The following is a 26,876-nucleotide window of genomic DNA, read 5'->3' as shown; positions in this document are numbered from 1 at the left end:
CGAGATCGGAAGGGGCGTGCCGCCACGGGGCGGAGCCAACCACTAGTCGGTTGTCCAGCTGACCGGAAGAGGAAGGTGCAGTCGGAATAAGGGTCCCTCCACTTTTCTGCAGCGGGGCAGTTAGTTATACGTTCTTAGGGGTGGGTGTCCCCGGGGTCCGTGACCAATGGTGAGATGCCGAGCGGCAGCCGCTGCCCGGACTGCGGCTCCTCTGAGCTCGTGGAAGACTCGCATTATTCTCAGAGCCAGCTGGTGTGCTCCGACTGCGGCTGTGTGGTCACCGAAGGGGTCCTTACGACCACCTTCAGCGACGAGGGCAACCTCAGAGGTACTGGTACCTGTCCTGGGGCCCTGGGGAGAGCCTGGGGCGGTGGAGTGCTTAAACCCACATTCCTAGCTCCCTCCCCCACCCCGCGCCCCCCCCTTTTTTTTCTTTCTTTTTTTTTTTTTTTTTTTTGGTCATGTGCACAGTTAAATGTGGGAGAAGCTCGCTCCAAGTAAATTAGCTGGAGGAGGGTGCTAGTCATCTGTGTTCCTCAATACCTACTATGGTGTCTGGCGTTTAGTGGGTATACTGGATTGTGGATGAATGAGACGGGAAAGGTTTCACTCATCTTATTCAACAATCTCATTCAGCACCTAATCAGTGTTGAAGGCTGGCCGGTAAATTATTTGGAAATACAACAGGAACCATTACCCCATAGCAGTTTGTAGCACCAATTAGCAAAATGCTCCTCCTTTCCTTCCACGCCATTGCTTAGTAGTTCTCAACCTATGGGTCTCGACCCTCTTGGGAGCTCGAACGACCCCTTTCACGGGTCTTGTAGCCCAAGACCATCCTGCATATCAGCTCTTTACATTATAATTCATAAAACTAGCAAAATTACAGTTATGACGTAGCAACGAAACTAACTTTAGGGTTAGGGGTCACTACAATATGAGGAACTGTACTAAAAGGGTCATGGCATTAGGAGGTTGGGAACCACTGGAATAGTCCTTGACTAGTGCAGCCCTCGAAATGGAATGTACCAGAGAAATAACTTGGAAAATTGGAATCACCAGCGCTGCTTTATATAGTTCTGTACCGACTGTCTCTGGATTTGGTGCTACTGAAGACATAAACAGCCAGATGAGCCTTTACTTTTACATGGATGGGTATCCTCTCTGAGATGGGAAGTAGATACATAATAATTTGCAATCTCCCTGGTCTGATGTGGTCAGGGGGCAGGGAAATGGATGAATGAATGGAGGCCAGCTGTGCTATTTGTTATTATTTGTTATTTTACAGAAGTGACATATTCTCGAAGCACAGGGGAAAATGAACAAGTTAGCCGCAGCCAGCAACGAGGTGAGAAGCAACCTTTTTCCTTAAATTTCAGCTTTGCTTTTATTTACATGATTCTTTAATGTTTGCTTTTAATATTTGTATGGGTGGTTTTTTTTGGTTATTTTTGGTTTGGTTTGGTTTTTTGAGACAGGGTTTCTCTGTGTAGCTTTGGAACCTGTCCTGGAACTCACTCTGTAGCCCAGGCTGGCCTCAAACTCAGAGATCCGCCTGCCTCTGCCTCTTGAGTGCTGGGATTAAAGGCATTCACCACCACCGCCTGGCATATGAGTGTTCTAATTGCATGTATGTATGTGCACCATGTGCATGCCTGGTGCCCATCGAGTCAGAAGAGTGTGTTGGATCACATGGAACTGGAGTTATAGGTGGTTGTGAACTGCCAGGTGGGTGCTGGGAACTGAACCCCAGGTCCTCTGCTAGAGCGGCAAGTGCTCTTAACTGCTGCGCCATCTCTCCAGCCCAGAAAATCAACTTTTTATGATACAGTGGCTTTAAGGAAAATTGTCTTGATGTCTGAGTCCGTCTGTGTGTGTTCTTGTTTTCGGCGTTACTGATCTAAGATAGGCTAGAAGAGAGCAATTGCTGATGTGGTGTAGGCCTACAGTCCCAGCACTCAGGAGGTGAGGCAGGAGGATAGGCTTGGAGGTCAGCCCAGCTACATCGTGTGTCTTAAAAACCAAAAGGAATAGCGGTAGATGAAGCTTTGGGTCCACACAGGGCTTAACGTAGCCTCAGGGAGCCTGGGTAAAGCTTGACTTTGGAGCTAGGGGTGTAGGTTGGTAATAGAGTATGCACCTATCATATGTAAGGCTTGGAGTTCAATCCCCAGTACCAAAAAGAGAGAGAGAGAGAAACTTTGCCCTGTCCATAAGTCAAATTAACTCATAGAAGGTGGTGGATTGAATGTGACCTTTCCACAAATGTTCTCTACCTTGGAATGGACCATAGTTCTAAAGGGCTACAACTGCAACTCAGGGATAAAGAGCATGCTTGAGGATCTCGAGTCTAGCTCCAGCACCATAAAACACATGGCCACATCAAGTGTTCTGTTAGTACAGAAGGGCGTATTATTTATGCATCTGCTATATATGGCCAGTTTAACAGAACTAAATTAAGTCCTAGCTGGTCTCTCTGCTTGCTGTGTGTTTTCCTAGACCTCCGTCGGGTGAGAGACCTGTGCCGGATTCTGAAGTTGCCCCCAACGTTCGAGGATACAGCAGTCTCCTACTATCAAAAGGCCTATAAGCTGTCTGGCATCCGCGCTGCTAGGCTACAGAAGAAGGAAGTGTTAGTCGGATGCTGTGTTCTAATCACCTGCCGGCAACATAACTGGCCCCTCACCATGGGAACCATCTGCACCCTATTGTACGCAGATCTGGATATGTTTTCCGGCACCTACATGCAGATCGTGAAGCTTTTGGGGCTGGATGTGCCGTCTCTGTGCCTGGCAGACCTGGTGAAGTCCTACTGCAGCAGGTACTTGTTTGTCTAGGGGGAAAGGCTGGGTAGGAGGTGCCCTGGCGGATGCATGCCTTCACCAGAGCCTGTCTCAAAGGGGGTGGGGGTCTTTCCTTCCCATTTCACGCTTACCACTGAGATCAGTACCATTTGTACATTTCCAGAACGCTGTAATCTTCCAATCTCCTTTCCATCACAGGATTGGGATAATGTTTTTTAAAAAAATCCTTAGCCAGCCTTGGCATAGGGCTACTGAGTTGCCGACTCCTGCTTTACGAATGGAGATCATTCGATTTACGTGGCTGGGGCCATGTGTCACTGTATGTAGTGGCAGGGTCACCTCTATATCAAGTCCAAAGATGCTAGTCAATGTTAGAACAAGGTTCGAACCTGAGATTTTAGTGAGATTCTTAGCTGTTTGGTTTTAGACAGTCTCCCACAGCCCAGGCTGGCCTAACAAGTATACTTTAAAACAAAACCAAACCACAAAATGGCTGACCAAGTATGGTAGCACATATCCTTAATCCCAGCACTTGGGTGGCTGAAGCAAGAGTTATCTGGAGTTCTAGACCAGCCTGGACTTCATGATGAGACCCTATGTTAAAAAAAACCAAACCAACCAACCCCAAACAGTAATGGTTGAAACTTGGTCATATCCCAAGTAGATGCATATAATGGTACACTTTCTGTATAATAGTACACTTTCTATATAATGGTACACTTTCTGTATAATGGTATACTTTCTATATAATGGTACACTTTCTGTGTAATGGTACACATTCTATGGAGTAAATGAGGACATTGGAATTGTGCCCTAGGAAGGTGCTCAGCTATGTTAGCGCCCTTCACCTGGCACATTTCCCACCCAACTTTCTCAGTACCTCTCTCCCCAGTGATCTTGACCGTCTCTAGGACAAAACAGCTTCCCCATCCACCTTGGGTAGACTGCCCCTCTCGCCCTGGAAGAACACCCGTCATTCACCTGACCTTCCTTCTGGTTGTTTCAGCTTCAAACTGTTCCAGGCTTCCCCATCCATGCCAGCCAAGTATGTGGAGGACAAAGACAAGATGCTGTCTCGAACCTTGCTCCTGGTGGAGCTGGCAAATGAGACATGGCTCGTGACTGGGCGGCACCCCTTGCCTATCATCACTGCAGCCACCTTCCTGGCGTGGCAGTCTCTGCGGCCCTCGGGCCGACTGACATGTTCTCTTGCCCAGTTTTGTAAGTTGGCAAATGTGGATCTGCCCTACCCGGCTGCCTCTCGTCTGCAGGAGCTCCTGGCTGTGCTGCTTCGGATGGCCAGCCAGCTGGCCTGGCTGCAGGTGCTGAAGCTGGATAAGCGGACTGTGGTGAAACACATCGGTGACCTTCTCCAGCACCGCCACATGCTGATCCGCATGGCTTTTCGAGATGGACCAGCGGAAGTGGAGACCCACGAGCAAGAGCAGCGGGGGCAGGCACAGCAAGAGGAGGCGGGGGATGGTACCTGCGATTTGCCCAAGAGGAAACGCCCTGCCAGTCCCCCGCCTCTCCTCCCACCCTGTATGTTGAAGCCTCCCAAACGGACCCATCCCACGCCCTCTGTTTCTGTAGTGACTGGAGATGAGGACATTTCTGACAGTGAAATCGAGCAATATTTGCGCACCCCTCAGGAAGTCAGAGACTTTGAGAGAGCCCAAGCTGCTAGCCAGGGAGCCCTGAGTGTCCCTAACCCCCACTGATGCACATTCTTCAAGGTGTATTCAAGAATTCTGACTACGGTTTGCTAATAGGCCTGTCCTGTTGCCAGAAGTAAATGTATATGACCCTTGGGATATTCCTTTAAAGGAACCAAGAGTAGCAGTTAATTGGACCCAACGTCCTAGAGAAGTTGGGAGGCGTGTGGGATGTCTATGGGTGGGAAATCCTGTCCTTGGTGCAGGCGGGCAAGTTGGCCATCTCCAATCTGGGATGGATTCCTCCTAAGACTGCTGAAGATCTGCCCAGCTCTCTTCTGCCTCAGTGTGAAGTAAACATTGCTGTTGTTAAAGAGCTGGCATTCCTCATGGTGTCAACCGTCACATGAGCAGGAGCAGCGCCTCCTGGCCCAGGTTCAGTTAGGTTCTAATGGTCTTACGCTTTCGTCAGCTCCGCTACATCATTAACAAAAGGACCATGGGTGGACTACAGCTGTCGCTCAAAGGGCTTTGCAAGATTTTAATATATTAAAACAGAGAGGCATCTGCTAGAAAACATTCTGTTGTATAAAACCAGAACTTTTAAAACAGGTTTTCTTTGGCACTTCGTCGTCCGTCCGTCCCTCCCTCCCCCCCTCCCCGGCATATTGCAAAAAGCTCTCCAGTGCTAAGGCATTGGCAGGGTATGTAAACAGCAGCCAGCATGTGTGGTAGAGTAATACAAAGCGTCGCCTCTAATATTGTCTGTGCAGCAAGCATAAATAATGGGACCCATCTCAAGGAGTGTGGCCTCTCCCCCACTGCGTTCTCTCACCTGACCAGACCTGGGGTCCCTACTGCTTCACAATTCCCAAGGATTCCTCTCCTTCCATGTGGTTCTGTAGTTGAAGGCATTTTAAGTTGGGGGGAAATGGTTGCTGGGGTTTTTAGTGTGTAGTGAAAGCAGACTGTTGGGCAACCAGGACCCAGGTACTGCCTCCGAGTCTGGTTGGGTTTCAGTGAGTTGGGAGATGGTTTGGCATTTTAGGTTTCTAACTGGAGTTAGAAATTGGATTATTACCATGGCTTGGCCACAGAAAGCCTCATGGAGGCATTTTTCCTCAGTCCCTTGGAGATGGACAGCTGAGAGCAGGCAGTGGGTATTGTAATTGAGCAGCTAAGTGGAACCACTCTTCAGACCATGGTACAGGTGGTGCCCGGATCCAAACAGCAGCTCCCTCCCCTTGAGTCTTTAGGCACCTGGCCGCATCGCTTTCTCAGGTGTTCAGGTTTTGTTCTGGAAGACTTGTGTACCACCCCCTAGGGATCATGTCTCCCTAACTGTGCACCTCTCTCTCCCACCTGCCCCCCTCCCACGGGACTTAGCTGACCTCTAGAGTTGCCTACACACTGTCCCCTCCCCCTTGCATAGTTGATCTGAAAAGGCAGCACCTGTTATTTCCCCGGCAGGGCACCTGGCTCACCTGCTAGGGCGGTTTCCCAGGCCAAAACTGGGCAAGAGGCCTGGGATCTTAGCAGTCACACGGTGCCTCCTGAGGCTGGTGAGGAAAAAGCAGTTCCCAGGTTTCCTGAGCCTACCTGGGCTGTGCTTTTCCACTCCGTTTGTGGGTCACCCCACAGACCGACGGAACTTTTACCCCCTACCTGGGAGGGCACACCAAAAACTTTTGACCATCAAAACTGGTCTAAGCTGATGTCTGGGACTGTCTGTCGCTACTGCTGAGGGATAGTCCACCAGACAACCGGCAAGCATCTGCCTCTCCCTTCCCCAGCCCGGGTAACTAAAGATGGTGAGCCCAGGGGCAGTCATCAGCACGGCCACCTCAAACCTACACATCGGTAGACAGCTTGGACCGCCCAGGAGGACCTGCGAGTTAACAAGCCGGTGTGGCCCGCCCATCCGAAATCTGGCCCGCCTCTGCCCTAGACGGTGGTCTCGCTCTTCCAGAGGCCGGTCTTCATGCAGCCTCCCGCTATGGCCTCTGCACCACCGGTCACACTGGAATCCTCATACTTGCCCCCCTTGGGGGCGCCGTTCAGACTGCTGGTGTTGAGCGGGTATGAGCGGCGCTTGCTTTCCCGCTCCAGTGCGCTGCCGCTGCCCTTGAGGTTGTCACGGCTGGCGCAGCGGCGCTGCCCGGGGCGCCCGGTCTCGGAGATGGGCGCTGCGCTGGTGTCGCTGCCCTCGGACGGCGTGAGCATGGGCTCACCCTCGAGTGGGAGGCCGTCGCCGGGGCTGTTGCGGCTGCTGCCCGGGTAGCTGTCAGAGGGGCTGTTGTGCAAGCTGCCGCTCTCACTGGACAGCAGCTCGGGAGCTCCCGGGGACGCGCCCCGCGCGCAGCGCCTTGAGCCGGCTCTTGCCGCCAGTCTCTCCGGCTCGGTGCCCCTTGGCCCGACTCTTGTGTACTCGGCGTCCGTGATGCAGGTTGTTATGGTGCCGGGGAGCGAGGCTGCCACGGGAGCCCGTGGGCTCTGGCTCTCCATCCCCGCGGGCAGCCACGCCGGCCTCGCACACCTGACTCTGGGCTACCTGCAGATTGGTGAGTTTGCACGGGGGCGGCGGCGCGCGGCCACTGCTGCCACTTGGGGAGGACTTGAGGGAGGCTGGTCCCTCCCCCAACACTGGGGATCCATCCTCCGCAGCCGTCGGCAGGGCCCGGGGTGGGGCGTGGGAGGCCGAGGGTGACGCAGGAGGGCAGCAGGCGCGCCAGGAAGCCCGGACATCCCTACGCCTGGCACAGTGGTGCGTGAAGACAAAGAGGCCCAGAGCTGACGCTGCCACACCATAGAGACAGCTACACACCACTCCGGGCAGCCAGCGCTGAGACACGGCCAAGGCGCCACAGGCCCACATAGCCAGGTACAGGAAATGTGTGGTCATCAGCGCCCCCAGCTGGACTCCCGGAGAATAGACGCCATCACCAACCTCTGGGGGCGCAGGCGTCCCTACCCCTGCGCTAACCGTAGCCAAAAGGGAACCAGAGTCACTCAGGAGGACGCCACTGCTCCTGAGCCTGGTGGAACCCCTCAGGTCTTCCCCTGGCTCCGGAGAGAGCCTACTGTTACCCTGCTTAGGATTCTGGGCCATATGACCCCGTAAGTGCAGGCCGGCACACAAGAAGTAGATCCAGGTGATGGGCAGGATCAACGCCACCGGTATGTAGAAGGCACCAAGGCTTGGACGCCACACCAGCCAGCAACTAGGGGGAAGACAGAGGTATAGTGGATGAAGAGTTTGGAGAGCCCTGGAGGCGGGGCACAGGCTGGGTGGTTGATGAGGTAGGTTGTGGGGAAGAGGAGAGGTGAGGCAGGACCTGGCTTAGCATGCAGGGGGCGCTCTGGCCGGGTGGAACAGCGGGCAGGGGGCTGGTGTGGAGGTTGGGGCAGGCAGATGGTGATGAGGAGGCAGTGGTGCTCACTAGGGACTGTGGTCCCGGTAGTTGTGGATGTTGACCGCAGCGGTGATGCCGCAGATTATGAGGGGGATCCCTCCAGCAATCAAATAGAACCTGGGGGAGGGCGGGGTTTGAAGGTCAGAGAAATGGAGCGCTGGCCGTAAGAGAACCAGGTGCTCGGAGCCCTGGAATTGAATGTCTCTCTCATCTCCTCTGTCCTCTTAAAAATCTGTGTGATTTGGGGAGGTGGGGGGAGGGCAGGGATGTAAGGCCTCCTAAGGGAAGGGCAGCTTCTTCAGAACTTGGCCAAGAACTGTTCTGAGGGACAAGAGCCAAAATTGTTCTCTCCAACCTTAAACAGCCTGAGGGAGGGATGTCACGAAGGTTTTTAGGATTCCCACCCAGCGCCCTTTGGTGTCAAGCCCTTTCCCTATCCTTGTCACGCCTGAGAAGCTTGTCTCTTGCCTTTGGAGAGAGATCTCCAGGGATCTTGTACTCACCTCCCCCAGACACCCCAGCTTTGCTACACCTGTATTGGGTCTTGAGGCCCCTCCCCGTAGCCGAGGGCTGAGCGCACTTACCGGAGCATGGGGCGAGGACCAGGTGGGGCTGCATCCCCTTCCTCTGGAGGGGGTGCCCTCCAGGTGAGCTCCTTGTGGAGGACACGAGCCTTTACCCCCATCCAGAGCAGCGTGGACAAGGACGAGTAGTGCAGAGTGATGCCCACCTACAAGGTCAAGGCACTGAGGCTTGGGACCTGAGCTGCTGACTGGGCTACACCCTGGAACGTCAATGGCCGTGTATGTTCCCACTCTCCCCATGTCTCCAGCATCCCACCCAGGTACTCGTCATACTGGTCCCTGCTGGTGCCCTCTCTGCTTCCAGCCGGGGCTCGCTCTCTCGCACCCCAGGGATTCTCCAGGACCCAGACACAGCAGTCTGGCTGACACATGACCGCTCCTCCACCCGGATGCCCCGCTCTCCGCTTTGAAACTCCATCTCCAGTGATTTTGGAGCTAGTCTGACCATTCCTGTGACTCCACACATCACCCCTTTTCAACCCTACAAGGCTAGCACAGAGAACAGAGGAGCTGAGGGCTATGTCCATAAACCTTATTCCTCTTGCTCTGCCCCCTCTTCCTCTGAAGTCACTCAGTTTGGAGGGCCCATCCCCTTCTTACCGCTTGGCAAACCATTTGGTAGTTGGTGAGAGTGATGCCCCCCACGAAGACAGCAGAGGTCATGGCCATGTGGAAACACAGATTCAACAGCATGTGCCAACCCTTCCGGGACACGTGGATGGAGCTGCCCCAGAAAGAGTCTTTATTAATGAGCTGTCCAACCCCCTACAGCAGTAGTTCTCAACCTGTGGGTCCAGACCCCTTTGGGGGTTGAATGACCCTTCCACAGGGGTTACATATCAAAGATTCTGCATATCAGATATGTACATTATGATTCATATCAGTACAGTTATAAAGTAGCAATGAAGTAATTTTATGGGTGGGTGGGGTCACCATAACCTAAGGGAACTGTATTAAAGAGTCTCAGCATTAGGGTGGTTGAAAAACACTACCCTACAGTGTCTTAAGACCACTGGGAGAGCCAAAAAAGAGAAAGCAAATGATCTATGGGCATGTGTATAAATGTGCTCCAGGCCATGGGAAAGACGTCCTTAATCTCCCCCACTTCCACCTCCCCACCCTCAAAATGTGCCCTTCAACCCCAGAGCCTGGCCAGGTCATGTGGACCTGCCTGAAGAAGAAACATCTGCCAGCCTGGGGTGAGGCCCCCCACCCCACACTCCCTCCTCCCTGGAGCAGTGCTCACCTGTGGTTAAGGATGTAGGTGATGATGGTGGAGAAAAGGCAGAGTAGCAGCAAGGCGGTGCAGGGGTAGACAACGGGATGCAACCCAGCTCCAGAACCTCCTACCTCCCGAGGGAATGCACTCAGCTCCTGGGAAGGCGGGGGTGAGAGGGCTGAGCAGACCCTGTCTGTCCCTAAGTCACTTTCCCTTATATTGACAATTGCCTGCCTTGGACCTGTATATCTGGATGCTTCAGTGCATTTGGTAGGTAGAATACAAGTATGAAGACAGTCACTCAAGAAGCTGGCCTCAGGAAACACTGACGGCCTCCCTTCTAGCGTTCTGCTTTTCTTTTTAGATGCCCAGTTGAAAACTCAAAGACAACACTGGCTGCTCTTCCAGAGGACCCAGGTTCAATTCCCAGCACCCACATGGCAGCTCACAACCACCTGTAACTCCAGTTCCAGGGGATGTGACACACTGACACAGATATACATGCAGGCAAAACACCAATGCACATAAGATAAAAAGAAGGAAATCACTTTTTAAAAGTTCAGATGAGCTAAGAGGAAGATGGCTGTCTGTGAAGGACTGTGTGTCTGCTCAGTATCAGCAAAAGCTGGATGAGGAATGGAATAGGGAGCGGATGACTATACATGTTCCCAGGTTTCTTTTCTTGATTTTTTTTTTGGGGGGAGGGTATTCAAGACAGGGTTTCTGTGTGTAGCCCTGGCTGTCCTGGAACTCCCTTTATAGACCAGGCTGGCCTTGGACTGACAGAGATCCACCTGCCTCTGCCTCCTGGCTGCTGGAATTAAAGGCGTGCATCACCACTGCCTGGCACCAGGTTGCTTTTTAAGTAGAATTCAGGTCAAAATAGGTATGGTGATACATGCCTATTATCTCAGTGCTTGGAGGCAAGAAGATAAGCAATTCAAGGTCATTCTCAGCTTGGGCTGGGCTACAAGAAACCCTGTCTCAAAAACCAAACCAACCAACCAAACAAACAAACAAACAAAAATACCAAAAACATAGGCCCTGAGGGCCAAGCTAGATGGCTCCAGATCCGTCCTGAAAGATGGAGAGGCATGGACAGGCTAGAGGGTCATTTCCCATGAACTTTGCCATCAACAAAGCACAAGGCCGCTGTCCTTCCTGTATTGTCTTGTGGCTCCAAGTGATCAAAGTACCACAGTCCCTATCTCCCATGCATCATGTTCCCTTGCCTCCCTCCCTGCATCTCTGTGTGCGCACACACACACACACACACACACTCCCCCCTCCTCTCTCTCTCTCCCCCCTCTCTCTCTCTCACACACACACACCCCTCCTCTTTCTCTCTCTCTCTCTCTCTCTCTCTCCCCCTCTCTCTCTCTTTCTCTCTCTCTCTCTCTCTCTCTCACACACACACACACACACACACCCCTCCTCCTTCTCTCTCTCTCTCTTTCTCTCTCTCTCTCTCACACACACACACACACACACACTCCCCCCTCCTCTCTCTCTCTCTCACACACACACACACACACACCTCCTCCTTCTCTCTCTCTCTCTCTCTCTCTCTCTCTCTCTCTCTCTCTCTCTCTCTCACACACACACACACACACACACACACACACACCTCCTCCTTCTCTCTCTCTCTCTCTCTCACACACACACACACACACACACACACCCCTCCTCTCTCTCTCACACATACACACTCCTCCCTCCTCTCTCTCTCTCTCTCTCTCTCTCTCTCTCTCTCTCTCTCACACACACACACACACACTCACACACACACACACACACACACACACACTCCTCCTCCCTCTCTCTCTCTCTCTCTCTCTCTCTCCCTCCCTCCCTCTCACACACACACACACACACACACACACACTCCCCCCGCCCCCACACACCCCATTTTACACACCATGAGCACAGCCACGTTGCCCAGATGCCGGCAGTCCAGCGAGCTGACATTGGGCTGGCTGAAGCGGAGCCTGCAGCCTTCGGAACTCCAGCCCCCGGGCCCCTCCTGGTTCCACCAAGCTGCCATGGGGTCAGCTCCTTCAGCCCAGTGCCGCAGTGAAACAGCCACTGGCTCGGTCAAGTTCCCCACGCCGCAGCCACCTGCAGGGACAGGGAGGTCCACACAGTCACACGAGGCTGTGAGTGGCAAAGCAGAGCAATTGTCACGGTGGTCAGAGCATGCAGGGATCCTGCCGACCTGGGGACAGAGCTAGATATGGTGTAGGTGACAGTCTACCCAGGGAGACTCAGCCAGGGAGTGGGGACGGGACGGGACAGGTGAAACCATGGGAGGCCTCCCCACCCTAGGTGCCCAGTGAGGCATGGACACTGGCTGCAATGCTAACCCAGAGGGAGGGACAAGCCAAGTGAGGAGGAATCCCTGGAAGGAACAGTTGGCATCTGGAAAGAGGGATGGATGGGGTCAGGAGAAAGCCTGAGGAAGGAATTAAGCAGAGCCACGTGGGAGAAAGTGCCTGTGACGTGGATCATACAGCCCCCACCCTACCTCCACATCGCTCCATCAAAACAGTTATTAACCCATGCGGTTGACAACATGGACTGACCCTTCCTCTGAAGACCTATCATCCAGGTCTCAGAGAGACTTGGGTTTACAAGGCAGGCCTCCCTGGCCCCTAACTAGGTTCAGATGACACCGTGACTCCACAGTCCAGGCACCTTGCCCTGCCTCTCACGTCTAATGACTTGGTCAGTGCCTGTCAGCTGAGGTGCGCACTCTTCTTAAGGGCGAGGACCCAACTGTCTGGTGTTCAAGCATATCTCGGCCCAGCAGAGACTGACACGCTAAGTCCTTAACAAGCGTTCCCACCCAGACTGGAAAGAGCTCATTTTAGGAACAGGAAAGGAGCCCAGGGTAGTGACGGCAACACCTTCATGGCACACAGGACCCTGCATGGCATGTAAAAGAAGGTAGATATTATAAACCAGTGATGCTTGAAGGGGCTCTGGTGGTGTGCACAGTGGTATTTTCAGAAGTTAAACTGGGTGTTCTATTTCTGGGATATACAATGTGGATCCTACTGTAGATAGAGATTGCCTGGTGAGCAAGCCCAGAGTTTGGAAGGTAGAAGGAAAGAGGGATTCAGAAAGATACGTGTGGGCAGGTAGTAGGGAGAACTGTTCCTGATGGGACAGACCAACCAAGGACAGGGTTACAATGATCCACTCAGCTCCTGGGGACCAGACCACAGACAAGACAGCGTAACCTTCTTTCCTGCTCTGGTCTCTACCCTCGATGCTGTGTCTAGAAGTCCTAACTACCTCTTGGGATTTACTGTGCCAGTCCCACCGCTGATCCCAATGCCACAGCTGTCTTGTCTTTTAGGACACTTCTCTCCAGAGCTGCTGGCCTAGCAGTCTTAGGCGCCTCTGGCTGGGGTAGCTCTGGGGGGTGTTATTCAAGTATTCCACTACTCGGGAGGCAGCAGCCATTGTGGGGCAGGCCATGGCCTTCATGTTTTCCTCCTTATAACAACAAAGGTAGTGCTCATGCAGTATGGCCTACCAGCCTGGGCCCAAGGGTGGGGTCTGGCATGAAGGGAAGGGATTAAGGCTTTGTGCTCACAAGCTTTCTGATATGTCATATGCTTAGGATATAAAATTGTCCTCTGTCTGGGATGTAAAACCACGTACCCCAAATCCTGTTCTCCACCAGTCCCTTCCTTCACAGGCCATCTGCACTCCCACCCTCCTTGAGACACTCTGAGGTCTCTGCTATCCTCTGCCAACTGTACCAGGGCAGGAGGGAGCCACAGATAGGAGCAAGGAGCAAGACAGACATACAGGAAGTGAGTCCCTTACTGGTTCCTGCAAATATGACCGGGGTGGCCACACCACGCCTCTTGCCAGGCCCAGCTGCTCCAGGACGGGAAGTGTTGCCATGGCTGCGGAAAAGACGGCCATTTCTGAAGACCAGCAGTTGCAGGGTGCAATCTGGAGGGACTGGGGGAGCCAGGGCAGCCGGAAGGGTTGAGAACAGGCTGGGGGGCAGCTGGATGGAGGCCAGGGCCACGCTATTCTGAGGGGACATAGGAAGTCCTCAGAGATACTCAGCATCCCTGGGTTTTGATGTCTCCCAGTCCCTTCCTGTCTCCTGCCTTGTCCCTCCTCCCACCTTTTACCTCCTTCACACCCCCCCTCCACCGGGAGACACCTGTGTATCTCAGCACCACCCTCCTCAGCTTCTGGTCCCCCACCCCCACCCCCCTCCCCTTCCCCTGGTGCCCACCTTGATGTGGAAGGATGATAGAGAAATGTTGGGTCTCCCAGTGGTGCAGCGGAAGCGGAGCTGCTGATCGGCTAGGGGCTCGGGCTCCAGTGGGACATTCTGGCCAGGGCCACCTGGCTGTGCAGCCAACAGGCCTGCCTCCCTCCTCTGGAAGGCCGTGCAGGTCAGGCCCACATAGCTGTGAGGCTTGATGAGGTAGGCCTCCAAGGCCACGTTCCTTGAGTTCTAGGGACGGAGAACTTGTCACCCAATATTTGAGATATAGTGGCCCTCTGCCCAAGACCACACAGGTCCGCGCTTCAGGTCTGCTTCAGCCACGCCCCTTACCCTTTATGGCTCACTGTCTTTTCAAAGCATGGAAAGTCTTACATATGCCATGGGGTCACCCACACGCAGACACAGGTCTTCTCCTTCCCTTGGAGATATTATTGCTCTCATACACTCCCTATCTTCCACCTGCTGATTATGCTGCCCCACCTCAGCTGTCAAGCAGGATCCATGTCTATGACCGTCTCCGCCCCCCCCATATGTCCCCGAGTATCTAGCACAATGTCTTACCCATAATGCTCTACTATGGTTGTACATTCTAACAGCTTAGAAATGTCACCGGCCCCTCGGTGACCTTTCCAACACCCCCCATTCCATTGAAAGTGCTGTCCACACTGAGACAAAGCCTCCCTTTTCCCTGCACTCAATCCCAGTCTGCTCCTCTTTACTTCCATCCGCTTAACCCCCCAACTCAGTTCCCAACCACAAAGGCTCACACCACAGTGTGGATCGCAGCTACCTTTGCATCTCCCTGACAGTTCACAGCTGAGTTGTGCTTGCCACCATGTTACCAGAGCCTGATATGTGTCCCGGAGAGAGGCAAGCACTAAGAATCACAAAAACTGGCCCCAGTCCACTCTCAGGCCCCTCCACCCAGTGCTAGCCCCTGAAGAATCCCCCTCCCACGCCAAGCTACAGTACCACAGAGATGTGCTGGGCATGGGGGCTGAGGGCAGCTCCTCCAATGCGCTCCAGGGCACCCACAATGCCGCTGCAGGCTTTATCTTCTCGCTGTGCCAGCCACAAAAGGTGCTCATCCACCAGCATCAGGTTGCTGGCCATGTCCACCATCACCTCCACCAGCTGAGGGAGGGAGGGAGGCAGGGCAGTCACTGAGGGCAGCAGTGGTATTTAGGACCCAGGGCTGGTGTGTATGAGGCCTGAGATGATGGGAGGATGGCTTCGGGGGGGGGGGGGTGGGGGGCAGAAGAGAAGTTGAATCTCACCTCTTTGATCTGGTCAACATAACCCAAAAATTTCTGGATCATCTGAGCCACATAGACTACATCCATCATGTCTGAAAAGCTGGCAGCCTCAGCCGTGTACACCCGGAGCTGGTGGGCCAGGGTCAACGCATTGGAGGCGTTGATGGGCATCTGGGGGCATTGGGGGAAAAGAAGGTCAGGCTGGCTTCCTTCTGTCTCAGAACCTAGGGCCACAGGGCAGGAGAGGAGCCAAGACCATCTACGGAGACCATCAAGATCAAAAGTGCACAATGAGTCCCTCTCAACACAATTCTAGGGACACTCAAGCTAAGCATCATTATATCCCAAGGGTGATGAAGGTATAAATCACTGTGATGGTGGATGGAGCAGATAGAGTAAGGTATAGGCCTGGCTCCTGGAAAAGACAAGCTGGAGGACAGCACCAGGGGAAAGGGTGCCAGCCCATGGCCCTTGCTATACCCACTTTTATCTATCTATCTATCTATCTATCTATCTATCTATCTATCTATCTATCTATCCATCCATCTATTTTTGAGACAGGGTCTCACTATGTAACTCTGGCTGTCCTGGAACTTACTACATAGACCAGACTGGCCTTGAACTCACCCACACCCACCTGCCTCTGCTTCCTAAAAGGTGTGCACCACCATGCCTGGCAGCTGTACCCCCTTTTAATGCACCCTTGAGAACAGAGGTGCAGCCTCCCCCCATGAGGTATCAGGCTCCATCCCAGCCAATTCCAGGAATCAAAGTTGGGGGGGGAGGTGCCCCAGCCTCACCAGCACAAAGGTGTAGAGCACCCGAGTGATGTCATTGGTGTACAGACAGTGGGAGTAGTCCCCGGGCTCCCAGCGGCCAGCTCGGTCACACCGGCGTGAGGCTCGGGTACCTGGGGCTCCCCCACTCAAAGGCACAGAGGTGAAGGGGTACTGTAAGCAAGACTGGTAAGCCGTGATGCCGGCCAAGGTTCGTGGCCACCTAGAAGTAGATGGAGGAAGCTGCCATGACCAAGACTCCTTCAGACAAATGCCATCCCCTCCCAACCTCAACCCAGGACTATGACACCAGACCCCTGGAGGCTTGGTGAAGGGTTCAGTCAAGACTGTCCTGGCAGCCATCGTGGGGTTCTCAAGTTCTGCTTTCTCTGTTTGTTCTCACAATGATACTGTAGACAATATATAGGGGTACAACGCAGGGATCTGGGTTCACGGACAAGCTCTGCCGTTTATTGGACGCGTCGCTGATCTTTTCTGGGCTTTGGCATTCTCAGATCTACACTATGGAGAATAATACCTACCTGCCCTTCATACAGATAGGGCCTTTGGAACGTTTAAGATGTGACACTGTTTGGAGAAACCTTCTGCATACTAAAGTGGGAGGAAGCAATTAAAAGATGGTCATCCTCTTGAGGGCTAACAGCAGGATTGTGAGCTAAATAAGAAAAGGCAGTCCTTGGGACTTGAGGAAGAAGGCAAATGGGAGGCCCTAGTCACTTATGCTCTCAGAGGGAGGGTGCAGATGCCGGGGCGGGGGCGGGGGGCAGCCATTTATAAAGCAGACAACCTGAAGTCCCCGCGGTTGTTGGTCACACGCTCAGCGGGGCAGTAGGAGGCGGAGGTCTCCAGCACCACAATCTCCACCTTCTTGCTGGTGTTGCCTTGGCCCGTGGACACGGAGCACTCCCACTCCCCTGAGGCCCACACGCCGATGTGAGACAGGGTCAGCTCACTGCGGGGGGGAGAGGTGGGGGGAACCGGCTTGGTGCACTAGATAGTTTTTCTCGTCAACTTGACTCAACAAGCTAGGGTCAACCGGGAAGATGGAGCCTCAACTGAGAAAATGCCTCTGTCAATCACAGTGGCCTGTGGGCAAGGCTGTTGGGAGCATTTTCTTGATTTCTGTTGGGTGTGAGAGAGCCCCGCCCACTGTGGGCGGGGCCACTCCTGAGCGAGTGGTCCAGGGCAGTTTAAGAAAGCAGGGTGCGCATAGGGAGCAAGTCAGTGAACACTGTTCCTCTCTGCTTCAGCTCCTGACTCCAGGTTCCTACCCTGCTTGAGTTCCTGCCCTGGCTTCCCTTCCTTTCCTCCCCAAGTTGCTTTTGGACGGGGTGTTTATCACAGCAATAGGAAGCAAACTGCGACCTTTGCTGAGCACTCAGGCCCAGCCCAGCCCTCCCCTCCATGCCCCCCACCCCCTACAGCCCATCTACCTATGCCCTGTTCTGGGACGCTAGCTCGGGTTCTTCTTTTAACCGAGTAAGAACTAGATTTGCACACGTACTCTTTTTCTTCTGATTGGAGGGGCACTGTAGGCATTGTAGAAGGAGTAACAAACGCCACCTAGCCTCGTTTTAACAAGCACTAGCCTCGTTTTAACAAGCATTTGCTATTTGGGGTGGGGGGGGCTTTAATTCTAACCTCTATTCAGACCATTTATGATTGTATCTTAGCTCTTTATAATCTCTCTCTCTCTCTCTCTCTCTCTCTCTCTCTCTCTCTCCCTCTCTCCCTCTCTCCCTCTCTCCCTCTCTCCCTCTCTCTCCCTCTCTCTCCCTCTCTCCCCATCCCCCTGCCTGCCCTGTCTCCCAGGACCATGTCAACCACGGCTACCCCTCCCCATGCCCTAGACCAAAAAGAGACCACACAGCCTGTACCTGGTGATGAAGGTGCAGTCATGGATGAGGTTTTCTGCGAGGACGATGCCTGCCTGCTCATCACCCTCCATAGGGGCCCCGTTGTGGTACCAGTGGATGCGGGTATCATTGCCCAAGTAGCTGGCAGAGCACTGGAAGGGCAGACGGTCGCCCTGGAACACCACTTGGCGCAGGGACGGGATGAGGTAGTGCGTATGAAGTTCCAGAGCCCCTTCTGTGGATGAGACATCAGTGATGAGGCCTGAGTGCATGCGAGTGCGTGCCCGTGAGCCCATGTCTGAGAGTGGTCCAGTAGTGCAACGCATTAGCTCGCTGTACTTAAAGGGCAGCACACGGTGAAGGTGGAATCCCACAGGGCAGGTCCAGACCCTCTGCCTCTAGTGATCTCTGGTTGGGAGTGAAAGGGACCATAAAGAATCCTTTTAGATAAGAGGAAAACAGAGGAGTATACAAGCGGAGACCAGATGAAAATATAAAACAAGCAGGAAGGAGGGGAAACTGTGTTGGGGATGTGAAATAAATAAGTAAACATACTGGAGCAAAAAAAAAAAAAAGAAAATATAGACAAGCAAGTAGTCCTACAAGAGGTCTAGGCATGCTGGTGGAGGACCACCCCATGGAACTAGGGGAAAGAGAGAGACCTGGAAAACACGTCCATCATATAATACACGGGGCCCAGAGAGGTCTGACCTAGCAAGCTGTGTGTGGCTGAGGGGCTGGCTCGTTGGGGGCCTGGGACAGGTTTCTCACCACAGCGGAGCTGGGGCTCCTGGAGGCTGCTCAGGGCTCCGAGCATGCAGGGCACTGGGGTAGGCACAAAGCGTACGCTCTGACAGCTGCACAGAGTGATTCCGGGCCCAGGGCAGCAGCCAGTGCAGGTGGCAGTCGCAGGTCAGAAACTCGGTGCCCAAGTCCCTGCAGGGCGGGTACAAGGAACAGTGTGGGCTCACGGGGTGGGGGTGAAACTAAGGAGGAACGGGGCGGAGAAGACAACCTCGGCACACGCGTGCCCTGCTACTCGGGACATGATTAACTTGGGGGCATTCCTGGCCGTCTGCCCACTCAGCAGGCATGATGCATGCCCCTCAGGGCTAGAAATGGCCCCAGTCCAAAGTGCTGAGTGGAAAATGGGAGTTTGAGGAGGGACAGTGTGGAGTGTCAGGTAGGTAAGGTGGCTCAGAGGATCTGGGAGTTTCTCTTGGAGTGAGGGGAGGGCTGAGGTTTGGGCTTCAGAGTCCCCTAGGTCCAGGGTGTCCTCCCTCCTGGGTGGAGGAAGGGACCAGGGGATTGCTCCTGTGCTGGGAAAGATACTCACACAACCTTAAGAGCTGGCAGCTCATCAAAGACCCCAGGCTGCAGACTGGAGAAGATGTTCCCAGATATGTTTCTGCAGAGGGCAGGGAAGAGTGAGATGAGATCTTAGGGTCTCCCTGGGCCAGGAGGGTAGAGCCCTGGAAGGAGAAAATGCAGGGTACCGGAAGGGTCTGGCTCAGCCTTCTTCCTCCCAAGCCTTCCCCTCCCCCTCCCCACTTCTCTCTCTCTCTCTCTCTCTCTCTCTCTCTCTCTCTCTCTCTCTCTCTCTCAGAAACCTATCTATTACTCACAGTCTCAGAAGTCTGGGGAGGCCTTGAAATGTCTCAGAGGCAAGACAGCCAATCCGGTTGTTGGAGAGATCTCTAGAGAGAGGGAGACACACTCAGCAAGTCCACTATACAACAGGTCGAAGATTCACTTCTGAGAGAGACATTCAGCTGGAGATGATGTGGGCAGTACGCTTGGGCCCTCTGCCACAGCAAGCTGGAAACAAGCCCCCAACAACTGGCCCCAGTCGATGGACTGAGTAGAGGCTTGGTGTCTGAGAAGGGACAGGGCAGGGTGGCTAGTTGGGGTAGTTGCTCATGGTATCTGGGAAATTTGGCGGGGGGGGGGGGGGGGGGGTTAAAGAGAGAGCTGGGGGTGGGGTGGGCAGGACATGCCACTCACAAGCGTTTCAGCTCTCCCAGACCTAGGAAGGCTCCAGGCTGCACAGTGCTGATGACGTTGTTCCTCAGGTCCCTGTGGGAAGAGTGGGGAGACCTTCGCACTTCTGCCTGAGGGCTACCCTGCTCCTTGGGTGGGGGCATTCTGTCACTATGGGCGGGTGCTGGTTTTCTGTGGAGCTTGATTCCCTTCTAAGTCGGCTTTCCTACACACCCACCCAACAGCTCCCTTCAGCTTCTCTGGCCACCGACAAGAAGTACTGGTGAGAGAAATATATGCAAGCTCAAGTCCTGTGAAAAAGAACAAATCTGGGTTGAAGATGCAGTGGACTAACTCAGGGTTCACTTGCCTAATGATACGGAGAGTTGTCGTGTTGCAAATGGAAAGCCAAGCCACAATTATCTCGGGCTATCTTTAGTTCGCTTAATAGCCCCTTAGCCCCTACCTTTGTATCCAGCCCAACATCCTCCGGACTGTCAGCTAAGACCTTTGTAACTTAGCAGATAACCAGCTTCCTCAACCCCAAAGCTAAGAATGTCCTCAGATAGCAAGTCTCCAGGAGAGCTGATTTCTCCACTTCGCTGTAATGCCTACCTACTCTTTTCATAGATTTGGTAAATATTTGCACTGATTTATGGATTTCTTTGTTCTGGGGCTATCAGGTTCATGTCGCCTCTTCCGTGGTGGAACACGTAATGCGGAGCAAGCTGAATCCATTCCGAGGTCACGGTCACTCACCTGTGGCTCAGAATGAACTACCTTTTACTCCCTTTGGGACCAGAGCTGTGTTTTATGTCAACTTATCTAAGATGGTACAGGAGGCTTTGGATGGCCAGAAAGGGACAAGGAGTGGAGAAAGCTTCCGGTGACGAGATAGGAGACTAGGTTTCCCATGTTCCGTCACCTGAGCCACTCTAGGACCTTACAGGACTGTTCAGGGAAGCCACCGAAAGTAGCTGTACCTATCCATCAGAGGGAATTTTATAGTTATTGTATTCCTACAGATCTCTCTTGGGAGCTTGTGAGGAAACCTGCAGGGAGGCTGGTGGGCCAGCAATACACTATGCCCTTGTACAGCCCCAAGCTGAGGTTGCCAATCACAGGTACAGATGAGGCCCAGGGCTAATAAAACCTGGGCAAAGTCTCCAGCCCTGCCTCCTCAAGAGGCTAGCTGATCCACCCACTGCTGTCAGGAGGTGGCAAAGAAGCTATCTCCAGGCTGAGCAGATCACAGCAGGATGGACAATGGCTTCTGGGGGCCATTCCACGCCACATGGTGTAGCATACCACCGGTGAGTCTCACAGCAGCCTCTGTTCAGTGGCTCAAACACCACCGAGGCAGGAGTTCAAATCTTGGCCCTCCCTCCCCTCCCCAGAGGCGACAGCTAGTTCCCCAACTAGGGGGACATGCTTGTGCCTAGCTAATGGCACCAGCCCAATACCTACCACACCGGCCTCTGCTCTAAGGGCCAAACTGGATTCTGGCCCACTCATCTTCTGCATCATCCTCTATGCTATGGCTAGGGAGGGCTACAGATCTTGACCCACCTACCCAAGGCTCCATCAAACCTCGTCTTTCGTAAGCCAACACAGATTAGAACCAAGGTTGTGTCATCTTGTCTGGTCCTACCTAAAAGAGCTGGGGGAGGGAGCAGGGAGTGAAGGAGGGCCACTCCTGGGGGAAGAAGATGGAACTTTAACAAAGGTATCTGGAGTCAAACTGGTTTCCAAGACTCTACCATCCCAGCCAGTTTCAAAGAGAGGCTTGGGTCTGCATACGAAAGGCCCTGGAGACTGCTCTGAATTATGGACAGGAGAGAGTTAACTGGAGCTGGGTGAGAGGAAATGGGTGTCCAGGATGGGGAGGTGCTGTCCTATCCCACCAGGGGGCCCGTTTGTGCAGTCCCTGTTGGGGAAAGAAACAGAGACAAGAGGCAGAGATAAAACTTCTGTTTAACTAGGCTCTGTCTCAGCCCCTCTCACACCAGACTCCTTCAAGGTGAGTCCCCTCCAGACAGAAAGGAAAGCCAGCCTCAGGACTCTGCTTTAGAGAAAGGTAGAGTTCTGGGAAGGTGCCCCTCCGTGCTGGGCACATGCAGGGAATGCTGCAGGGCCTGGCCTAGCCCTAGGTTGCCTGCATGGCAAGACCAGAGGGCAGAGTAAGTCCCCCTGCCCAGGACTGCCCTTCCTGCGCAGCCCCCTTTCGGCCGTCAGGCTCCACCCTTTCATCCCACCCTCCTCTGTGGATCCAGCATGTGCCCCCTGGCCTCTGCTGGGGTCTGGCCATTCTCAGAGCTCTGCCTCCCACCCCCATGCGCAGGGGCGGGCCGAGGGAAACACATTTCTCATTGTGTCACTTCCCTTCATGGGCTGCCAAGGGGCTGAGGCGGCAGCCCCCCGCCCCTTCCCTCTCTGCTCGCTTGTGTTTATTCTCATTTCCTCCCCGCACACCCGCCCCTCCGTGAACCCCACCCGCCTGCCCCCACTGATGCTCTGCAGATGGGAGCAAGGCAGCCGTGGGGCCCCAGCCCCTCTCTCTGCCCTGTTTCCAGCAGCTGAGACACTGGAGGCCCTCTCTCTCCAGGGCAGCTTCCACGGGAATAGGCATTCCTCCCCCTTTCCTCAAGGGAGGCTCAGGGGGTGACCAAGATGGTCTCTTGGGAGTGAGTTTTCTAGGGGGTGGGCCAGTCCTGGGATACCAGGTCTGGGGGCGGGGGCACAGGCCAAGGACTGCTCCTCGGGTCAGACCCTGACAACTCTTTGCGCCTATGGACAGCCCAGGTCTCCCGGTCCCCGAATAAGGAAAAGTGGCTCAGGGCTGTACTCCCCAGGGACAGGAGGAAATGCCACCCTAGGACCTGCATAGTCTAGAAATCCAAGGCTTTTGTCAAATGACTGTTTGGAGCCCTTCCTGTTTAGCATATTCCTGGGAAAAGCTGGTGAGGGCCTGGACTCCCACCCCAGAAGAATGTTCTACACCTAACATTGGACACAGAGTCTTGGTGGGCTGTGGAATCCCAGCTAAGAACCCTTGCTCCAAAGAACTAGGGCTGGGGCTTTAGTGGGAGAGAACTTGCCTCAATGTGTGCAAGGCCCCAAGTTCCATTCCACAAAGGGGGGTAGGGACCAAACACACAGACAGTCCGCTCCAGGTATGGTGGCGCATGCTTTTAATCCCAGCCCTCAGGAGGTACAGACAAGTGAGTTCAAGGCTAGCCTAAACTACACAGTGAGACCCTGTTAAAAAAAGAAAAGAAAAGAAAAAAGACTCTTGCTCCAGATTAATCTAAACTGGTTCTCCATTAATTAGCTGAGGTTACAAACCAAAGCTGTTTCTAGAATATGGACTCTATGACTCCCTTCTGCTCCCACAGAGCTCTGCTGTATATGGAACCTGGGAAAGAGGCACTGTGTTGATGGAGTGTCCACATCCCCATTGCCTTTGACCCAACCTTGCTCATACCGAGTTCCCTTGACTCTAGACACACCCTTCTCCCCGCTGTGGGTGCCAGCATGAAAGAAGGGGCTCCTGAGAGCAGAAATGGAGGGAGACTTCCCAGGGCAGCCACACCCTGTGCCAATCTTGGGAGAACAGAACCCCCGAACCTGCATGCATGAGTATGGCAGGAAGAGAAGATCAAGGCTAGCCGAGGCAGTGAGGCTGAAGCAGGAGGCTAGGCGTTGGAGGCCAGCCTAGACTACAGATCCAGAACCTGCCTCAAAGAAATAAACAGCAGGGGAAGCCAAAGTGAAACAAAAAGCCCACAGGGCAAAGGTTTCCAAAAGAATTCAATCACAGTAGCCTAAAAGAGAAAAGTACCTAAACCTCCATCAATGCACACATGAGTAAAAGACTTAAAACATAGTGTGTTCAGTCCATGAGCGATCTACTATTTGCCCACAAAGAGGAATGAAGTGCTGATGCGTGTTAAAGCATGGATGACCCTGGAAAATGTTACCCTGGCTAGAAGGACCTAGTTATAGAAGACTACATATTATATAATTCTATTTATATGAAATGTTCCTAACAGGCAAATCCATAAAGTCAGGAAGCAGATTAGTGGTGACTTAGGGCTGCTAGAGGAATGGGGAGTGACAGCTAATGATTCAAGGTTTCTTTTGTGGATGATGAAAATGTTCTAAAATTAGAGAGTGGTGATCACACAGGTTTCTGAAATATACCAAAGCCCACTGGCCGGTGCCCTTTCAATGGGTGGCATAAATTACGTCATGTTAGATTTGTTAAGAGTGTGAGCTGACGTGACTGTGTGTGTGTGTATATGCTCACACACAGTCAGGCCGAGCAGGGTTGCGCAGAACTGGCTCCTCCTACCCCCCCACAGACCTCCCTGCTTGTAGGTCTGAAAACCAAATTATAGGTTTGCTGGCCACACAGCAACTTGCCCTCAGCCCTTCAAGGTTTCCAGAGTTCAACTAGAAAGTGCAGGCTGGCTGCAAAACTGGCCAGAACACCCCTGTAGGTAGAGAGGCTGGAAGAAAAGAAGGGATCCTGTGGCCAAGGACATCCTTTATGGCCCCACACTCTCACCTTCCCACCTCCCAGGACTTCTACCCCAGACACCATTCTACCGATATTTATTGAGCACATACACTGTGCCAGGCACTTAGGCTGACCAGGGCAAACAAGAGGGGCTGTCCCTGAGCTTGTAAGCCACCCCGTCAAGGCTTCAGCTGTCTTGGAGTCCAGGACAGCTTCGAAGTGTCCTTCCTCCCCGGTGGTGTTGGCGTTAGTGGGAACGAGAATGGAAAGGAGAGACAAGAAGAGCCCCAGGCCTCACCCTGGGCCCCGCCCACAGATTAATGGAAACCACCTGGCCAGTGAACAGCCCATTCCCATGAGCATCTGCTTCTAATGAGTACCCCAGCACCCGCTGCATACCAGCCCCTAGGGCTCATTAATCTCATTAGGCAATGACAAATCATCCCAGGCTGAGCGAGTTCCCCTCCTTGAGCCCTCGGCTCCAGCTTCACACAAGCTGCTGCTGAGGGCCCATATCCACCCGGAGCCTCACACCCCCACGCGTACTAAGTCCCTCCCCCTTGACCTCTTCTGGGGGCTGCCTGAGCGGTGGTCTCGTGGGTGGGCATGGAGGCATCTCACCGAGCCCTGAAGAATTTTCTAGCAACCTGTTCCTCGTCGCACGTGACTGGTGGGGGATCTGGACAAACATACAAGGCACCCGAGGAATGAGTCCTCCGCACAGGGGTGGGGGTGGCTCTGTGGTACATGGCTTGTCCAGCATGCGCTGGGCCCTAAGCAGCAGCAGCAGCACCATAAAAACAGCAAAAGCTGGCCCTACTGACACACAGCTGATTGTATCTGTAGCCTCAGCCCTCCAGAGGGCAAAGCGAGGTGCACACGGAATTCTAGGCAACCAAAAAGACCTGCAAAATGGCGCTGCAGGTGAGGGTACTTGGCCCTCAGCTTGACAACTTGCATTTTATCCTCGAAACCCATGTGGTGGAAAGAAAGGGTAGACTCCAGGACCAGGTCCCCTGATCTTCATACATGTACCACGGCATAAACGTAAAATATTAAGACAAGAAAGGGACATCATTACATTTCAAACACACAACTGCCTGAGTAAGCCTGGGAAGTCTGGACAGCTACAAAGAACGGGAGACCAGGCTAACACCTTATGTAGAACTCATCAAAAGAGAAAGGCATGGACGGCACTGTCTTCACTGAGGAAGCCTGTGCTCCAGTGCTCTAGAGATGAACTCATCTAATCCCCATAACAACTTCTCCGAGAAGAACCCCTAACCCCATTCTCCACACGCGAGGCTCGTGGAAGCATCCAGAAACAAATGCAAGGAGCAGGATTTGGTCCCAGGCCTCTTTATACCGGACTAAGGTCATGCTTTATTTCTGTTTGTTTTGAGAGGGTCTGGGGTATAGCTCTACAGAGCTCGCCCTAGCTAGCCAGGTCCACATGGTGAATTCTAAGCCTGCTAGGATTACAGGTGTCCCACCATGTCTAGCTACTACACCTGGCCCTGGCTCCTGCCACCTACACTGCCCCAGATGTCTTTCCTTTAGGTCACAAACAGGCTTGGTCAGAGGGACCTTAGGGAAAGAGCGCTTTAGGCTTGTCTGGGCCCTTCTGTACACTCCCTGGGCTGGTCATGAACTGCCTGCGGCAGACAGGATTTCTGGCTCATCATACCCAGTTGACAGAGATGGGTCCCCCTAGATCCTAGATCCACCACTAAGGTCCTTCTAACCACAACCGCTTCTCCACCCATTCTGCTTCCCTTCCTCTGCCCTTCCACCCCACATTCACACAGACACCTCTGTCCATCTGCTTGTACCCTTCCCAGCCTCACTCAGTCAGCGCCCTGAATTCCAAAGCATGTGTATAGATATATATAGATGGCATGTGTATCTACTGCCCACTCTTGGCCAGCAAAGTTACCGACACACTGAGACACACACAGAGACATACTCATACTACCCTTTCATCCATTAGCAAAGACCTAAAGGGCTCTCAGCAGTGGGGGGTGGGTGGGGGGGGGGAGGGTGAGGGCACATTCTGTAGCCTTACCACTGCAGTTGCTAGACCAGATCCCAGCCCTCCCCTAGGACTTGGCTGTCTACAGACTGTGGGATATAGAACTGACATGGCCTCAGCTGCCCATGCCTAGACATCCCAGTCCCACTGGACAGAGAGATCAGTGTTTCCTGGGCACCAACTACACACTAGGCCACAATGTCACAATTGTGATGAATAGGCCCCCAGTCTAGGGGTCATCTGGCACGTTGGCTTCCAACTTCAGATGAGCATGAGAATTGCCTTCCTGCTCAATAAAATTCCCAGGCCCCATCTGACCCAGTGACTTACCATCTCCAGGAATGAGACACAGGGCTTACATGACTTATGGACCCTGTCCCTACCCTAGTACAATGGTTAGTCACACGTTCATCCAGCTGGGTGTCATGGCATGTGCGGATAGGCCGAGCTACTCATGGGGAGAATTGTTTGAGCTCAGCATTTCAAGGCCATCCTGT

General features: G+C 53.5%; 2 protein-coding genes and 1 long non-coding RNA gene across 7 annotated transcripts in view; 2 read left to right on the top strand and 1 right to left on the bottom strand.

The window, feature by feature from the left end:
* Positions 1 to 67: 67 nt before the first annotated feature.
* Positions 68 to 5,072, top strand: Brf2 (BRF2 RNA polymerase III transcription initiation factor subunit). Its single transcript, XM_052751925.1, has 4 exons — positions 68 to 328; positions 1,289 to 1,348; positions 2,500 to 2,821; positions 3,811 to 5,072. Exons 1-4 carry the CDS (start codon positions 175 to 177, stop codon positions 4,523 to 4,525), a joined length of 1,251 nt encoding a protein of 416 aa, XP_052607885.1. The 5' UTR covers positions 68 to 174; the 3' UTR covers positions 4,526 to 5,072.
* Adgra2 (adhesion G protein-coupled receptor A2) overlaps positions 4,975 to 26,876 on the bottom strand; it is a 42,303-nt gene continuing 20,401 nt past the window's right edge. The window contains 19 exon segments of the mRNA XM_052751924.1: positions 4,975 to 6,811; positions 6,813 to 7,680; positions 7,900 to 7,989; positions 8,457 to 8,602; positions 9,057 to 9,180; positions 9,703 to 9,830; positions 11,594 to 11,793; positions 13,513 to 13,729; positions 13,940 to 14,164; positions 14,909 to 15,070; positions 15,214 to 15,363; positions 15,993 to 16,191; positions 16,777 to 16,941; positions 17,867 to 18,080; positions 18,617 to 18,653; positions 18,655 to 18,781; positions 19,182 to 19,253; positions 19,471 to 19,542; positions 19,850 to 19,921. Of these exon segments, the coding sequence (XP_052607884.1) occupies positions 6,404 to 6,811; positions 6,813 to 7,680; positions 7,900 to 7,989; positions 8,457 to 8,602; positions 9,057 to 9,180; positions 9,703 to 9,830; positions 11,594 to 11,793; positions 13,513 to 13,729; positions 13,940 to 14,164; positions 14,909 to 15,070; positions 15,214 to 15,363; positions 15,993 to 16,191; positions 16,777 to 16,941; positions 17,867 to 18,080; positions 18,617 to 18,653; positions 18,655 to 18,781; positions 19,182 to 19,253; positions 19,471 to 19,542; positions 19,850 to 19,921 (3,676 nt within the window). The 3' untranslated portion in view covers positions 4,975 to 6,403.
* LOC128118994 (uncharacterized) lies at positions 6,906 to 20,477 on the top strand. Of its 5 annotated transcripts, none has more exons than XR_008221405.1 (4): positions 6,906 to 7,020; positions 8,562 to 8,716; positions 17,802 to 18,051; positions 20,071 to 20,477. It is a non-coding gene; the product is annotated as an uncharacterized LOC128118994 (long non-coding RNA). The 5 variants fall into 5 exon arrangements; XR_008221409.1 differs by lacking the exon at positions 6,906 to 7,020 and adding an exon at positions 7,237 to 7,340; XR_008221406.1 differs by lacking the exon at positions 6,906 to 7,020 and adding an exon at positions 7,522 to 7,636.

This window comes from Peromyscus californicus, unplaced genomic scaffold, assembly GCF_007827085.1.
Source record: "Peromyscus californicus insignis strain IS unplaced genomic scaffold, ASM782708v3 Scaffold_23__1_contigs__length_62951481, whole genome shotgun sequence".
NCBI lineage: Eukaryota > Metazoa > Chordata > Mammalia > Rodentia > Cricetidae > Peromyscus > Peromyscus californicus.
This window is presented reverse-complemented; position numbering and strand designations above follow the sequence as displayed.